This window comes from Rousettus aegyptiacus, unplaced genomic scaffold, assembly GCF_014176215.1.
Source record: "Rousettus aegyptiacus isolate mRouAeg1 unplaced genomic scaffold, mRouAeg1.p scaffold_m13_p_6, whole genome shotgun sequence".
Classification (NCBI taxonomy): Eukaryota; Metazoa; Chordata; class Mammalia; order Chiroptera; family Pteropodidae; genus Rousettus; species Rousettus aegyptiacus.
In genome coordinates, this window is record NW_023416309.1 from 42,436,514 (window position 1) to 42,453,398 (window position 16,885).

The 16,885-nt window shown below is 38.7% G+C and overlaps 1 protein-coding gene across 3 annotated transcripts in view; it reads left to right on the forward strand.

Annotated features, from left to right (window-relative positions):
• The window catches only part of CFAP58 (cilia and flagella associated protein 58), a 129,882-nt gene that overhangs the window by 76,851 nt on the left and 36,146 nt on the right, over positions 1-16,885 (forward strand). Inside the window, exons 16-18 of one of the 3 annotated variants that reach the window (XM_036223398.1) lie at positions 4,971-5,090; positions 7,458-7,591; positions 10,980-13,972. In XM_036223398.1, the coding sequence (XP_036079291.1) occupies positions 4,971-5,090; positions 7,458-7,591; positions 10,980-11,091 (366 nt within the window). In that variant the 3' untranslated portion in view covers positions 11,092-13,972. Of the gene's footprint in view, positions 1-4,970; positions 5,091-7,457; positions 7,592-10,979; positions 13,974-16,885 lie in introns of those variants that run through there. The other 2 variants (XM_036223400.1, XM_036223399.1) reach the window with 2 other exon arrangements.

A 16,885-nucleotide genomic window follows, 5' to 3' on the forward strand; every position in this document is an offset into this window, starting at 1 on the left:
AACAAAAATGGCATCTGTTGACATTTTGGAAAAGAGATTTTCTGTATATTCTGTGAAGTAGGCTTTTCTCAGAAGCATTGGTTATGGGATTAAAAAAAATTCACTTCATCTTGAACCCACTGGGTGAGCTAGAGCAAAGACAGGACAGTGTCTCTTTCCTTGGAGCACGTGATATCCAAGCACGTTAGCGGGGGCTTTGGTCCAGGTGAGTGTAATTAAGTGTGCGCCTTTGAATTAGAAGGGAAGCTGCTTGTTTCACTTGAATTGCTCGTTCACAGGGCGAGGCGATTATTCCCAGCATTCACCCAGGCAAATTGATGAATTCAAGGTGAGCAGGATCAATGCACTGGCATTTGCCAAACACAGATTCAGATTAAAAAGGAATAAATTAGTTCCTCTTAGTTACTGCCTTGAGTAGGTGAGCTGAGGAAGAAGAGGTATTAAGGTGCACATTGAACGTGAACTACCTTCTGTTTTCAGCTGAAGTTGCAAAGCAAAAGACGGAATGTAAGCACAGTGAATATAAAAATGTAGCTCAGTGGGGAATGGAGTTCTGTGAGCAACTCAATTTCTTCCTCTGGATTTTACCCAGAATAGCACTGGCTCTTATTTGCATAGACTGTTCAGAATGTAGACTTTTAATTTAGTCAGATAAAATACAAATACCTGAAGTCTGAGTAGTTCTGTATCTTGAGTTTCCAATATGAGGCTAGAGACTGTCACCACTCGTGACAGCATTATTTGAAACTAATACCATAATTAATTTCTTACCACTATACTCAGCCAATATTGACAATGAGCCATGCTGTTATCCAGCATAAATCGGCAGAGTCTCTCGCAACAAAGAATCTGTAAGTATGTCTGACAGTCTGTCCGACTGAGAGACTGGGACATCTAAGAAGAGAAGATAATTTCAAGGATGGACATAGTATGGTTAATGCTTGCAAGACATGCTCAGCCAAAGAGAAAGCTAGTCTCTTGGCGTTAATAGCCTAGCCTTTTTTCCAGTATAGCTGTTCATAAAATAATTTAAAGAGGGAGGCATGCTATATCGATGTGCGTTATGAACAAACTCTGAATAAATAAATGCCAACCTGAAGATGAAATCTTTTGTTGGTAGGGAAATAATAAACTATTTATGATTTTCTTATGATATTTCATTGACATATGGTGCTTCTAACCCATCGACAAATTAATTGACTTGGTTTAAAAAGAAATGGAGGCAGCTTAATGAAGAAGGACAGGATATGTATTACAAGGCAGCTGGTTATGCCACCGCTGGCTTATGGAGACAATATACATTGGACAGCAAATGAGTCTCTGTTGCATAAGATAGATTCTCTTTATAATAGAATTGCATGCTTTGTCTCTAAATGGGGTTATTATACACACCATTGCACAATGTTTGAAGAGCTTGGTTGGCCCTTATAGAGGGTTAGGAGAGAAATAAATTGGAAAACAATCGTACTTAAGACCTTCAATCCATCAAACATTCCATATTTATCTAAATTACTAGCACGTTCTCCCAAAATACAAATCTGTATGATACACATAGCTAGAATGTTAATGCTGCCCGGCCTTCGCTTTGGTTTTAACAGGTTTTCCGCTGTAAGCATAGACTAAAATTCATGCACATTGGAGCCTACCCATCGAGTCTCTTTCCCTCTGCTCTTTATACATTCCGCTGTCTTAGTCCCTGAGGTTTTATTTGACATTCCTTCCACCCATCGTGAACACACATGCTTCACTTGTCCTGGGTTATTTAATTCTTAGAACTTTTGACTTTGAATACTCAGGCAGGTTCAATGCTAATTTACTCGGTTTCTTCACTTTCCTTCGCTCTTGTGGGCCCTCGCTGTTCAGTCATTCAGTTATTCTTTAGAATAAATCCATTTCAATTCACTGTACAGCCTCAAACAAAACAACCTAAGAAGTTATAGAAGACGACAGGATAAGTGGCAACGTGGTTCACTCTGTACATGAAGAGTATGCGTCCTATTAGAGGACACGGTCAAGGCTCATTGGGATGCTGTAGGTTAGGAGAGGTGACAGCCGAATCCTGCTCTTCCTGCTGAAACCCTCGAACCTGGCTATGAACCTGGCTTCATTTTCTATTGATGTTATCGTGTAGCCCTTAGGAATTATGTAGCTCAATTTGATCCAGATTCTCTCAAGGTTATAACATGTTTTCAAGACCCAGAGGGGATGCTGCATGGGAAAAGTGATTCTCGAGTATGTCATGGTGAGATTTTTGACTTTTTAAGGGACTTTGGACATAACGTTCATTCCCATTGGCCTTGGGATTCTCACCTATGTGGTGAGGTAACAATATTTGCTTCTTCTAGCTTTTTTTTTTTTTCTGTGTCTCTTTCCTCTCTCTTTCCCAGGAGCAATTGAAAAGAATTACACTTAAGAAACATTGGAAGGTTCTTGGAGTAAGATGGTCTTTTCAGTTTAAGACAGATTGCTTCCTCATCATTGTGAGGTTCTTTACTTTTCAAGTCTTCCTATATTCTGATATAAGGAGAGGTGAGCTGAAAGAGATGGACAAAACCGTTTCATGGACTTCTCTACGTTTTTATTGCCCTCTCCAAATTGAATCTTGAAGCCTTGTCAGAAGTGTTATTTTTTCAACAGAGCAGGCGTTAAGTGGCTATAGAAAATAAACTCACCTCCCGATATCTTTCTCATTGCTTGCTACATCCATTTACTGGGAAGATTATATTGTAAGGTGTGACAGGAGGTGCTGTACAGCAAAGGAAAGTCACCGCTTTGTTATTCAATTTTTTGATGTTTTCTTCTTTTGTGTGAGCTTCGGATTTTCTTGTCATTTCTGGAATTATTTCTTAAATGGTGGCTATTATGTTGATATGTGTTTTTCCAGAAGCTTATTCCATCCAATGAATTTTTAAGTCGCATTTACTCTTCTGAACATAGAGCCATGCTATTTATAATAAAGTTTCTATAATTTGGCTAGGGAAAAGGAAAAAAAACTAAGAGAAGTGGTAACAGTGACTAGTTAATGAATGTTCTTTTACCTATTTTTTAAAAATGACTTTAATGTTCTTTGGCAAAAACAGATCATTTGATGACAATGCTGAGCATACGTAGCTCTAGGTAAAAATTAGTTTCTATTTGACTGGATGTTTTATTTAATGAGAGGGCTTTTACCTTTATTTTTTTACTTTAACATAATTACCCTAAGAAAATAATATATACAGAGACAAATAAGTTGACACTACTCTTTATCAATGTTTGTTCAAATTATTGCAGTTTAGAGAAATGGGAATGTAGAATTGAGATGCCTTAGAAATAAATCTTTGCTTGTATGTGATATCTTTAGTTCAAGGATCTGAAAACACGTTATAAGCAATTAGACTTTAGGGCACAAATGGGAATTCTATATTGTTCATTGGTTAAATTAAGTTACCGAACTGTGATTTGCTTTGGGTTCCTAGGAAGTCCTTTTAGTTCTACAAATGTGCATATCCGAGATTTCCTGGATTTTTACCTATTCTGTCAAATCATTTCCAAATCTCTTTTCTTCTCATGTCACATTTCTTAAAAGATTCACTTTCTTTACTTTCTACTTCTGATTTCTTATTCAACTTCTGTGATGTTTGCTCCCCAAATGTTACTGCAGCCTTTCAGACTAAGGTCAGTGGTGCTGTCTTAATAGCCCACCCCAAGGCCCTCTCCTGTTTCTTCTCTTTTCCCAAATTATTCCTTCCTTTTAAAATGTCTTGGTTTGGGGGATATTCAGTTACTCTCCCTATTCTCTTTCTCTGGACCTTTCTTACTTACCCACCCCTCATATGCTGGCTCTCTCTCGTATCTGGTTGTTTTGGTTCATCCTATAAGCCATCCCTGATTGGTGGATCCACTTGCGTGGCTCTAGTCATGCTCCACATTCATCTCCAGCTTGCTCCTCAGTTCTCAGCTCTGGGACTACATTTTCTACTCCTCTTCTAGATGTCCTATAGGGCCTCAAGCTCAACAGATTCCCAAACGACTGACTTTCAGGAGCGAATGCAGTAACAGTTCCCTTCCCCTCCCCCCGCACTGTCTCCTCTCCCAGCCTCCCCGCATCCATTACCATCACCCTGTAGCCCCCACGGGTCCACGGTAGAGACTTCAGAGTCATCTTGGCTCCTGTTGCTTCCTTCATTTCTCTGACCATTCACCAATTCCCACCTCAGAAATGTCTTCGCATTTGCCTTCCTTCCATGCTAGTTGCCTTAGGTCTAACTTTCTTCATCCTTTGTTTGTCCTGGTGCCCCGAGCAGTTTCCTCATCCTGTTCTCTGCCTCCCTGCTTGAGTTTTGCCTCTGAAGACAAACCCAGGTGTGGCTAATCGTCAGCTCCCAATTGCCTAAGAGATTTGGCCTCAAACCATATCCTGTGTGGCACACCACACAGTCTGGTCCCAAGCGATGAGTCCAGCCTGTTCTCTCTGCTTCTCCCTCCCGTTCTGTGCACCTGCTGACCTTGACTCACCACTCTCCTGCTCTGTCACTGAACTTTGGCCTAAAAAGCTCTCCTTTTCTCTCTCTGCTTGGGGGAAACTCCTACTCATTCTTCAGGGAACAATTCAAGTGACATTTTTGTGAAATCTCCTCCCACTCTTCCAACCAGAGTTAATCACTCCCTGATTTTACCGGCTACCACACTTTGTCGAGATCTTCTATCGCCGCCCTTGTCTTTCAGTCATGTGATCATAAGTTTAGGTACAGAAGGACTTTCTCTTCCACACCTGCCCAGTTATTTGTTTCCAAATGCTGGGCACGCCCTAGCCGCTTGGTCAGTGTTGGTTTGCTGCACGATTGAATGAATCTACAGGTGAATGTAATCGGCATGAGCTGGGGAGTAACTTAGGACGGTCACAAACCATCCCGACCACGCTGCTCAAGGCACTTCTCTTGTCCTTGCTGGGACTGTTGATCTCCGCTTGTGGTTGTGCTCTCCACCAGGAAAAGGAGAAACTGTACGTGGAACTAAAGCACATCCTGGCCCGGCAGCCGGGGCCCGAGGCTGCGGAGCAGCTGCACATCTACCGCCACACGCTGCGGGAGAAGACCAAGCAGCTGAAGGTAAGCAGCAGCCTCTGCGCTTTTTCTGGCCGAAGACGGCCACATTCTGGACAAGTCCTTTGGCTTAGCGCAAGGAGCTGGTCTTGCAAATGCCGTGTTCCGCCGAGGTCAGCCATTTTTTTTTTTTTTAGCACTTCAGTCCCACAAAGAGCAAGACAAGTCTCGCAGCTCTACCCATCTGCTCCTAGACTAATAGACCCCATGATTCTCCCTTTCCTGAAAGAGAGGGGTGAGCAAGCAGGGAAAGAGTTAGGGAGAGGATGATGGCAATGGAATGGAAATTTGGGGGGATAGGGTTTTCATGGATGATCTCAAGATGATTTAGAGGACCTGGAGAGTGGGGAAGAAGAGAGGAAATATGTTAACACCACTGCCCACTGAAGCAGCCCACTGTGCCCAAATCAGGCTTCTGCTATTCCATGCCACCTGAAATAAATGCACACAAAGCCCCAGCCCCCTGGGCCTTGCTTCATGGCCATCTGTCAAATAAATTGCCGTGAAAGGGAAATAAAATCATGCAGGAATCCTCTTAGCGTAAATTCCCTTCTAAGTGGCATAAGAACCTCAGCTGGAGCGATGGAATATTTTACTACTGCACATGCCTTTTTAAAGTTTTCTAAGAAAATGTGCATTTCCATTGTATTTTGAGCTTTACCTGCTAAGCGAGTACTCCGAGTTTCTCAGCATGTCAGGGAAGTCTTATACACACACAAGCACAGAATGTGACACATGCCCACTGAATCCTGGCACTCACCTGCACACCGAAGGTAATAATTGTTACCTTTCTGCCTGGGGTAAAAAAGATGCCTTGCTACTAATATAGTACTAATCCTTTCTCAAATACGACATTGTAAAATTGCATCCTTTTACTTAAAAAAGGCAGATGAAACAGAAGTCTAATTAGAACATTAATTTTCAACTTATCACTCTAAGTATTCATTTCACATGTTCATCCTGAGACATAATTTGAGTTTTGCATGAGGCATAATCTTTTGATTATTTTCATCCTGTTCAACGGTTGAGTATTTCAAATAAAATAAAAGCTTATTTTCTCAGGGGTGAGTGTAGACTAGAAAAGCACTCATCTTGTCTTTACACTGCTGTCAGACTGCCACATGTAGCCCTGGATTGCGTTCAGTGGCTCAGAGGAGGCTTTTGTTACTTTAACCCTTTATTTCGGGAAATCCAGATTTTTTGTTCTGGGTGAAACGTGACCATTGGTGGAAGAGGTTCAGAGGTGGATGGTACTGAGCCCCTTGGCCAGTTTGTATTCATTATCTGGATTTTTTTGGTGTGTATTTGTTTTTAAGGAAATTCTACATTCATTGTTTGGAAACAAGATCTTTGTTCCTAAGAGTTTAACTATTAAGACAGGTTTCATTCCAACACGAAAATCATATTCTTTAGCTCTTGGTAGCTTAGAATCATTTTCACAGCAATTAAGAGGAAAGAATTCAGAAGTACATGAACACTCAAAGGACAAAACTCCCCCTTTCATACAAATTTTTAAAATAGCGAGCAAAAGGAAAAACAAACCTGAGTCTATTGCATGCCCTTTAGAATGATAACCTTCCTTTTCTCCCCTGGATTGTTGTGGGGAGGGCCCCTAGCTTTGGCATGCTTTCCACGTTCTGTTCAGATGAGTAAATGCTCACTCTTCCTGCCCAGCCCGTGACCAGTAACATCCATTGAATGCCACAATGGAAGAGGCAGATAATCAGGCTCTCTATCATAGCCCCTCACATGCACTAGACTCTTGCATACACATGTCAGAGCTCCCTAATTCTTAGAGGAAAGTGTCCCAGTGCTGGGATAAAGCGAGAACCTGTGAATAGTCCCAAAGAACACAATAAAGAGGTGACAGGCATTTAGCAGAACATACAAATTGAATTCCTCCATGGCGTGGTGGTGGCAGGAGGAGTCCAGAGTAATTGTGACTATGATCCTCAGATGAATCACACTCTCCAGTGATGTCTTTCTTGAATGCTTTTTAAAAAAAGGTTTGAAGGGCAATTTTATACTATATGTCTGGGAGTTTTCCTGTCACTACTCACAGTATTCCTTGAAACACATTATACCATTTATGTATAAGCCTGTTGAATGTGTCCTGATAATTCTCCTTTCCAAGTAGGGGAATGAGGTTTCATTTAAGTTTGTCCCTGGGCCATGAGTCTTTAGTGCTCAGTCAGATTTTTACCTGGACACAGAGCTTGAACTGGTAGAAGCATGCAGGTTAATTTAGACTGAGCATGGCTTTTTACCTCTAGCCTCACTAAAGTAACTGGCAGCAGGTTCAAAAGATTTTTCAGAAAAAGATATCGTCTCACTGCATATCTTCTGTTAATGCTGCTCTATTTGCCATGTTAGGTTTTGTCTTCGGAATTGAATATGTATGAATCACAGAGCCAAGAATATAAGTACGAGATCGAGAAACTTAGCAATGAACTACTGAATTTAAAGAAGAAATACCTCGCTCAGAAACGTAAAGAACACATTCAGAAGTAAGAATTAGTCAAATGTTCTTCTAATTGTGTTGTACCTATTATCTGCTAATGGACAGTCAGAGAGTTGTGGATTTCACTGGGGTAAACTAAGTCACAGGGTAAACAGTTGACATTGTACAGGTTCTTGGACCCTAACAGGGATCCATTTATATCTGCTCATTGGCGGACCCAATGTGGAGCAGAGAAAACCTAGGATAATGTTTTCCCCACATTGTTCTCACAGTTTGGAGATAATCACGCCATAACTATGTAAATGAGCTTCACAGTTAGCCTTGTACCGGCTGAAGCATATTCACATTTAAAACCATAGATAATTTTGTCAAGGGGCCTGGGCTTGGTAAAGCTGCTCTTTCTGTAATACAGCTGAACCACTGTTATGAGGAGCATACATGAATAATTTTCTCCCATGTTTTAGATAAACTAACTCTGAACCATCTCCGTGTCTAGTAACTGACTTCGGTATCTGCTGTGGGGTTTCAATGTGAGTTCTTATTCCTTCAGGAGATGGTAATGCAGATGGCAGGTTAACATTTGGGTTTCAGGATGCCTACATGTCAAAGAGAAAATGTTCTCTTCACTTTGTTTTCATTTGCCTGATCCCAGGATGAGAGAATGGGCCCAAATGAATCCATAGGTTTGAACCTTGGTTTGGCTCTGTGGCATTGCCTGAATCACCTAGTTCATTCTATTATGGCTCACGTTATGGGTTGAAAGTCAAGTCTGGTGTTTCATCCACATGGGAATTTCAGGGACGTGATGATAAGAGAGGGTGTGAATGCATCTGTTTATGATTCATTAGTAGCCAACAGCTATTTAAAGTAACTGGATGCAATTTTTTTTTTGCCAGTAAGTATCCGCCCTTCTTGTAAATTAGAATATTCTCCCATTCCACATACTGCTTAAAAATTATAGTAAATTTAGGTAAGACTGTCCTAATGTGTGGGTCTGACAACTATCTGATTCAGAATTATTGCTAAGACTTATTAAACATGCTGGTTCCCAGACCTCATTTCCAAATATATGGATTCAACAGGCTTTGGAAAGGCCTCAGAAATCTGCAGTTTAATCACACTTCAGGTGATGTCCATGCACACTGAAGTTTGAGAATCACGGATATTAATGATGTACATTAAATGAATACAGGAGTGGACACTGTAGTTTTCTTTTAGGACACTAGAGTCATGCTTATCAAGTGTCGGCATGCCTAGTTTCCACGTGAGGCCGCTGTCTAGCTCAGCGGCTTTCCAGCTCTTTGATTGCATACCACATCAGTAAAACTTTTTTGAACTTGCAGCCCTCACAGTATGTATGCATATAGTTTTAAAAATTAAAATTTTATTTTGGCAAAGATTTATTTTTTTACCTATTTTAATTTTAATTTACAAATTACATGCAAATACTACCATTACATTTTTGAGAATTTTAATTTTTAAAGATACAGTATAAATAGAATCTCTGTCATCTTCTTTCACTTCCCAGGGGGTCATCCTACTCCTCTTCTAGAGCTGATGCATCTGTCTTGGAGACCCGTGGTCATTTTACACTGTTATAAATAGCTAGCCTGGCTGTATAGTTACTTATCTTTCGAGAGCTGATTAGCTTTCCTGCCTTGGTTCTGGGCTTTGACCTCTTCTCCTTGGACCTTATCGATCCCCCTCCTCCAGTTTTCTGGACACAGAGCATATTGAGCCAACAGAGGGCGCCCCTCTGTTGGCTCAGTGCTTCCCAATGTCCCATCCATTGGAATTGTACTGCTCCAGCCATATGCCACCTGTAACTACTTAAATTTAAGTAAATTACAGTTAAATTAAAATTTCAGTTCCTTAGTTGCCGTAGTCACATTTCCACTGGTTAATAGCCACACTTGGCTAGTGAACACCACCTTGGGCAGCCTAGATATAGAGCTTTCCATCATCACAGAAAATTCTGTCAGTGCTGCTCAAGAATCTTTGCCTTTACCTGTCCTGTTCTTACCTTTAAATGCTGATTACTTCTAGCTGCTCTGACCTGGTTAGAATGTCACTGGTGGTTCCATTTAGTGGGGGATCCATAAACTGGAGGTAGACAGAGAGATGAGTTTATAAGAGAAGGACAAAAAAAATATTAAAGTTTTGAAGGAAAATAACCTGAGGCAAGAACAAAAGTGTTGAGATGGTTTAGACTGGAAAGAAGAAGGCTGAAGGGAGTCATTATAATGGCCTATAATACATGAAAAAGATAATATAAAGGAGACATTATTCCCATTAGTCAGCTTAGGCCAAGTCAGAAGCATTAAGTGTTAAGTTCCTTCAGAGAGAAAAATTTGGGTTATTTAAGGCAAGAGATGGCAGGGGGAGCAGCTTGCATCAAACAGCAGTCAGGAGGTGGACAAATTGCCAAAGTACTTGAAGGAATCCTCTCTCTGGATCTACTTGAAGCTAAAGCTTTTGTCCTATTTATGGAGGGTTTATATATATATATAAATCAGTTCTGCTAAGAAACAGTTGGACTGATTAATCAATGCTCTACAAGTTCTTTCCAAAAGGAATAATTTAGAATAATCTCTGTGGATGTTCTCCCCACACATGTGCTTTGTGAAATAGCATCTCATATCATTTTTACTTTTTTGCTTTCTTTCATTTTTCTCAAATACCCTTCTTTGGTCCCAAACATGCTTTGGTCCCAACCTATATCCCACCCACACGCCTCTGACTCCCTTACCCCAGACCCCCAGGCTGATTTAGAGTTTGCAGTTCCAGTCATATTCTTTTCCAAAAGGTGGAGTCATTTCCCTAAGGTAAATTATTTCTAGTTGTCAAATCTAATTGGTTTTGGTCTTAGTAGTTTTCTTAATTTTTTTTTTAAAAAAAGAGATTCCAAAAACGTTTTCCATAAGACCCCTAATTACATAATAGGTAATTTGTATAAATTTAAGGTACCTCTTCAGGAAACCTGAGTGTGTGTGTGTGTGTGTGTGTGTGTGTGTGTAATCTTTATGTTTATACTGGTACTTTGGAATATGAAAGTTGATAAATGATGAATTAGTCATTGTAATTGTGCCAAGAGAAAGGTTCCTCTGACCGATTTTTGGAACTAAATCAGTGTTTTATAAAATAGGAAGGTGGTTACTAGTCAGAAGCCTTCAGTCCATAGTGCTTGAATTAGAATGAAGTCTTCTGTCCATATTTGGTCAACACTAGGAGGGCACATTTAATTGCGTCTTTCCCTAATTCTGTGTGTTATCAGTGAACACCTCATTAGATTTTAAACAACCACCTTGGCTAAAACCTGAAGCTTTAATCCAAGCAATTTTCAGTCACTAACTCACCCTAGGCACTTAGAGAACACCAAATTTAGAAGAGGAAAACGTTGTTAAGGAGGTTAACTTTCACCTCCTCTCTTACAGAAACAAGGACAGAATATCCATGGATAACGCCTTCTCACTGGCCAAACCAACTGGCCCCCGTTTTACAGGGGGTGGATTTCCCCTCAACAAGTCATCCCAAATGAAGTCCTAACTTGAAGTTGCTGGCTGGGTCCAGTCGAACAGCTCATGAAATTTGCTCTGGAACATTTTGGAGAGATCTCTTTCGAACCCCTTAGATCACAGATATTCAGGGAAATCAGTGCTCAGATTACAGGATGGAAAGAAATGCAGAATGATCATAGTCACGTAGATATACGAGTGATGAAATTCTACTTGGCCCATGTGAATATTAACAGATTGTAATTATATCTGTTCGATTAGGCTGACCCATGGCATAAAGCAGGTCTTTTGTTACTATCACATTGATCGATCTGAAATGCACCACATCTAGACACTTTGTATAGATGAAGCTTTGGATCTTAATTTCTCTATTATAGACATTGGTGCACTTGAAAGTTTTATATTTAGAAAATATTTTTGGATGTGGTGCATTCTTATTAATAAGGATATATTTTGATTATTTCTCTCTAACAAGTCATTGCATGAGATGAGAAAGAAGGACAAACTCAAGCAGCTGAAAATTGTTTTGAGAATAATTTCTATGTGGAATTTCTTTTCAGGCCTGGCGTATGAAAATCTATTCCAAAGAGATGTGCTAATAAATACTTCATAAAAAAATTAAAAAGAACCTTTGTAGAGATTTTGATCTTTGCTTTGGTAAAGTAATTAAAGATTAAAATTACTTTGAGAAATATGTAACATAAAGCTTTGATTGAGAGGAACTGAGATTGTCAAACGAGGCGTTTGGGCTGGAGTTCTTTGAAGGGCTCTCCTTTCCAGACCTCACTCTTGGAGAACAGAGTTACATAAGACAAGGATCTGTTTGGCTTCCCTGATGCAGGCCAGCATTTTGAGCCACTGAATCTATTGTATTTTCACTTCGTTGAAGCCACAATTATGTGGGCATCAGTTCAAAGTTCCCTCGTTAAGAGTGCTCATTCAGTAATACTGTGTGAGAACCCTTTGGCCATCTCTCGCACAGTAACCTTGTGTTTTAGGACCAAGGTTTCTATTGAGAGGAACAGGAGATGAATGACCCCAGGGTGCTTGTTCAGATTATACAGAGAGGTGGGATTTTAGAGGGATCTTCTGCATATTCTGCTACCAGAAGTAGACTCCAGGCAATGATGGCCAGCAGAGGGATTTGTTATGAAGTGATCAGGAATCTCAGTATTTGTGGGGAAATGGGGCAGGGAAGGGAAAGAGATGAAGCTAGGGTACAGTATCAAGTCAAGTTCTATGCTGGGAGACTTTGGGTGGGTCCTGTAGGGGGCTCTGGAGACAATGTAATCATGCCTCAGAGTATTTCTCAGGGTTGAGGGATCGGGTAGTTACATCCCTCACACTGTTAGTTATTTGTCAAGGACTGCTCCTGAGAGATCCCTTCGGCAAAACAGGGTCTGGCATCCTGGGCTCTCAGGAGGACGAAGAGACCACAGGTGCTGACTATTGGAAGTGAAAATGGTTAAGGACTTGGGGAAGTGGATCAGGCAGTGTTATCCTCTGCTGCTTCTCCCAGATGGTCCCAGAGGGAGAATTATAGACGGAAATCAACGTCCAGTGTAGCTGGCGACTCTGTGGTGAGGTGTAATCATCGACTCTTTGTGTACTGTACGGGTGTGCGGAGGAAGGATTTGGACCCTAGAGAATTTGCTGAGAGCACATTAAACCTAAGGAATCACAGGGGGGCCATTTCCATTCTTGAAAATCACCAAGGTTATCTTCCCTCAGAGCCAACCATATTCTCTTTAGAAAAAAGACACTTGCGGGTAAGGTAAGGCATTTATGACACCTGGAGAAATACAACCCTGGAGAAATTTTCCTATCTGTTCAGGGATATTCTGAAGTATAGCCATTCCTTCTGAGTCCTTGGGCAACTTTGTAAGACATTCACTTCTCTAGGGAAATGGGCCCTATGATTGTTGATCCATCCTGGTATGGCAAAAACTCCAGAGACAGATGCTGGTTCACATCTTGACTCATCATAATAATGAGCTGTTTTGAGGATTAAATGAGTTAATTAATGCGAGTGTAGAACAATGTCAGACACATAGCAGTTTTTAAATACATATCTGCCATTGTCGTTCTTACATGAGATACCTAATGTTTTGAAATTAGAGAATAAAAGTTGTTACACAGTGCTTTATTATATCAACTATAAAGGTGACTCTAATGCTTATTTGGAGAGTAGATGACACTAACATGTCCAGATGAAGCAGAATTTGGTCATGTAATTTATAATTGAATATTTATTAAAAATGCTACATTTCTTATAATTGTGATCTGGAGACAGTTGCTTCACTTCCAGAAGTCAGAGCTTTCAGAGGGAAAGATCCCTGGAGCTGCCATCTTCTTGTTTTCCTTCATGTAATTGGATCAGGATGGTCACCCTCTGCTGATGACAGAGGTCCCATGAGCCAAGATCACGTGAGCTCTGGGAGCTGACACAGCAGCTCTGCGGGCTCAAAACACTCATGTCCAAATGCAGTAGAAGTAAATTAAGGCTAGAAAAGGTGGAAGATACTGCCACTGCCTCTGATTTGCTGCACAATCCCGACAGCCCTGGGTGTTATAAGCAATAACTATGTAGGCGCAGGTGTTACCACTGTAGCCACAGTACAAAAATGAGCTGTTAAAAACACGGAGATTTGCAAATCGTTAAGGATAACTGTGATCTCGCAGTGGGCTGAGGTGCTTTTAAAATTACAAATTTGAGTTGCACTGTAAAGCAACATTAGGAGGTTGTACAGTAGCATCATTTTACCCTGGGGTTTTCAAAGTTATGGAAAGGAGTCATGTTGCTAAACCAGCCATTGACTCTTGACTGGGCTGCTGGGGAGCTGGTATGGTTTCTCTGTTGATAGAGAGAGACATGATAAAGGGACTTCCCTGGTCATCATTTACTGATCATAGCTTCTCAGCGACTGCTCTCATAGCCAGGTTTTTATTGTGCTCAGAGCAAAGGTTTGTTGCTGCAGTAAGCCATGGAAATGAAGGTAGTCATGCTAGGAGGAAACGGCAGCAGCTCTCCTTGTCATGGGCTGTAATTTTGTTATAAAATTTTTTTCCAGGGTCGATAATTATTATTTGATTTCCTGGTTTGCTCAGCCAGATTCTAAAGTTTGACCTAAGTCATGATACCCTTTCAAAGATACTATATAATGAATTTTGAGCTGTATGGCATTTCAGAGCCTGGACAATTTGAGGAAAGGTATTGTCTTTCTCTTAAACATCATCAATTACATGGAGATCTAGTTGGAATAAGAGCAAAGGGAGGGCATTTTAAAATATTTAAATGGTAAAATAGTTTAAAATACATCTCATTATTTTCTTTGTAGTAGATGGGAAATATTTTTATAGCATTATCCATTTTTAACTTCTAATTCAATGCTGTTGTAGTATACCATTTCTCATATCTATTATTTAAAAGTTCCATTAGGGTTTTGAGATCCATTAAAATTTTATAACAGTATGAGATGTGATAGCAACAGGCTACCATTTTTCTTTTTTATAATTAAATATAGATTTTTTCTTATTTTAAAGTACCTGATTGAAAATATGGACAATTAGAAAACACAGATAAGCAAAAAGAAGAACGAGATCAATAATCCCACCACCTATTGATAAGTTCATTTTCCTGGGCTAATACTTGTCTCATTCACATGGGTTGGCTGTACCAATTATTCATGCCTACCATTTGTTCTAACTGATTGGTGTTTATAATTCTCAACTGTTAAATATTTTGGGTATCACCAATAAAATACTGTTTTATAATTTTGAATGTTTCTTTATGGACATTCAAAATAAGTATGTATAAATATATTTTGTTTTTAAAAATCAAAGATGTAATCGGGATATAATTTACATATAATAAAAGTTTTAAGTGTACAGTTTGGTAAGTTTTGACAGATGCATCTGCCTGCGTAGTCACAATTACCACTCCCTGCAAAATGCCCTTAGGCTCTTTATCAGTCAGTATTCTCAGGCTCCATCCAGCCTACACCTGATAGATCTGTTTTACATCATTATATATTAATTTTGTCTTTCTTAGAATTTTAGATAAATGGAATCACACACTATGTACTCTTTTGTGCCTGACTCTTTTTCACGTAGTATAATGTTTTTTTTTCGAGACTCACCCCTGTTGTTGTATATATCAGTAATTTATTCATTTTAAATGGTGAATAATCGATTATATTGACATAATACAATTTGATTATTAATTTATCTGTTGATGGGAATTCAGGTTGTTTTTAGTGTTTAGCTATTAATAATAAACTTGTTATTAATGTTCACATACAAATCTTTATGTAGACAGATATTATCATTTCTCTTGGGTAAATATTGAGCTATGAAATTGCTGGAACAAGGGTAAGTGTATATTTAACTTGATAAGAAACTGCCAAACTGTTTTCCTAACCGATTGGACCATTTTACAGCCCTACTAACAATGTGTGTGAACTCTAATCATCCCAATTTTTGATAATATTAGGTATAGTTAATAATTTTTAAGCCATTCCGTTGTGTATATAATGATATCTCAGTGTGATTTAAAATTGTATTTCCCGACGACTAATAATGTTAAGCTTGTTTTCATGTACTTTTGGTCATTCATATGTCTCATTTTGTTAAATGTTTTCAACTCCTTTGCCCATTTTTTATCTTCTTATTAGGTTGTAAAAGTTCTTCGTATATTCTGGATATAAAATCTTTGTCAGATACATGTATTACAAATATGTTTGCTCAATCTTTTTCATTTACTTAGCAGTACATTTTGAAGAGCAAGCATTTTAAATTTTAATAAGGTCCAATTTACCCTTATTTTTCTTATGTGGTTTGTATTTTTCTTGTTTTAAGTAATTTTTGCCTACTTCGAGACAGTAAAGATTTTTTAACTGTTTTTCTCTAGAAGTTTTGTTATAGTTGAGTTTTTATCTTTGTATTTATGATCCATTTAGAGTTAATTTTATGTGTAGTATGTGGTTAGAGTACAGATTCATTTTTGTTCTATATGGATATCCAGCAGTTCAGCACCATTTGCTGAAAAGACTGTCATTTTCCTATTAAATTACCTTGGCACATTTGTTGAAAATCAATCGACTATATTTGAGTGGTTCTATTCATGAAATCTCTATTCTCTTCTGTAGTTCTATATCAATCTGACTTGATAAAAATTACTCTATATAAGTCTTGATATTGGAAGATATAAAAACCTAAAACTTTTTCTTCTCTTTATAATTATTTTTATTTTAGGTCCTTTGACTATTTACCTATAGCTTAAAATCAGCTTATCGATTTCTATTAAAAAAAAAAGCCTGCTGGGAGTTTGGTTAGAATTGCATTGAATCTATAGATCAATTTGAGGAGCATTGCCATTTTAACAGCATTGAGGCTTTTAATCCATGAACATGGTATATATGTATATCCCTACTTAGATCTTCTAAAATTTTTCTTAGAAAGCTTTTATAGTTTTCAGTGTACAGATATCACACATATTTTGTTAAATTTATGCCTAAGTATTTTGCATTTTCTGATATTATTGTAAATGATATTTTAAATTTTATTTTCCATTTGTTATTAGTAAGTGGAAGTACAATTAATTTTTGTATATTTATTTTGTATTCCATGACATTACTAAATTCATGTTTTACTGCTTTATAGAATTACTCAGGATTTTTTTATGGCTATAATCATGTTTTTTACAAATAAAGATATTTTTTCTTTGTATACAATCAGTATACTTTCTATTATTTGTTTGTTTGTTTGTTCAGAATCATCTACTTTCACTGTCCAGGACTTCTAGAGCAATATTAAACTGAAGTGAT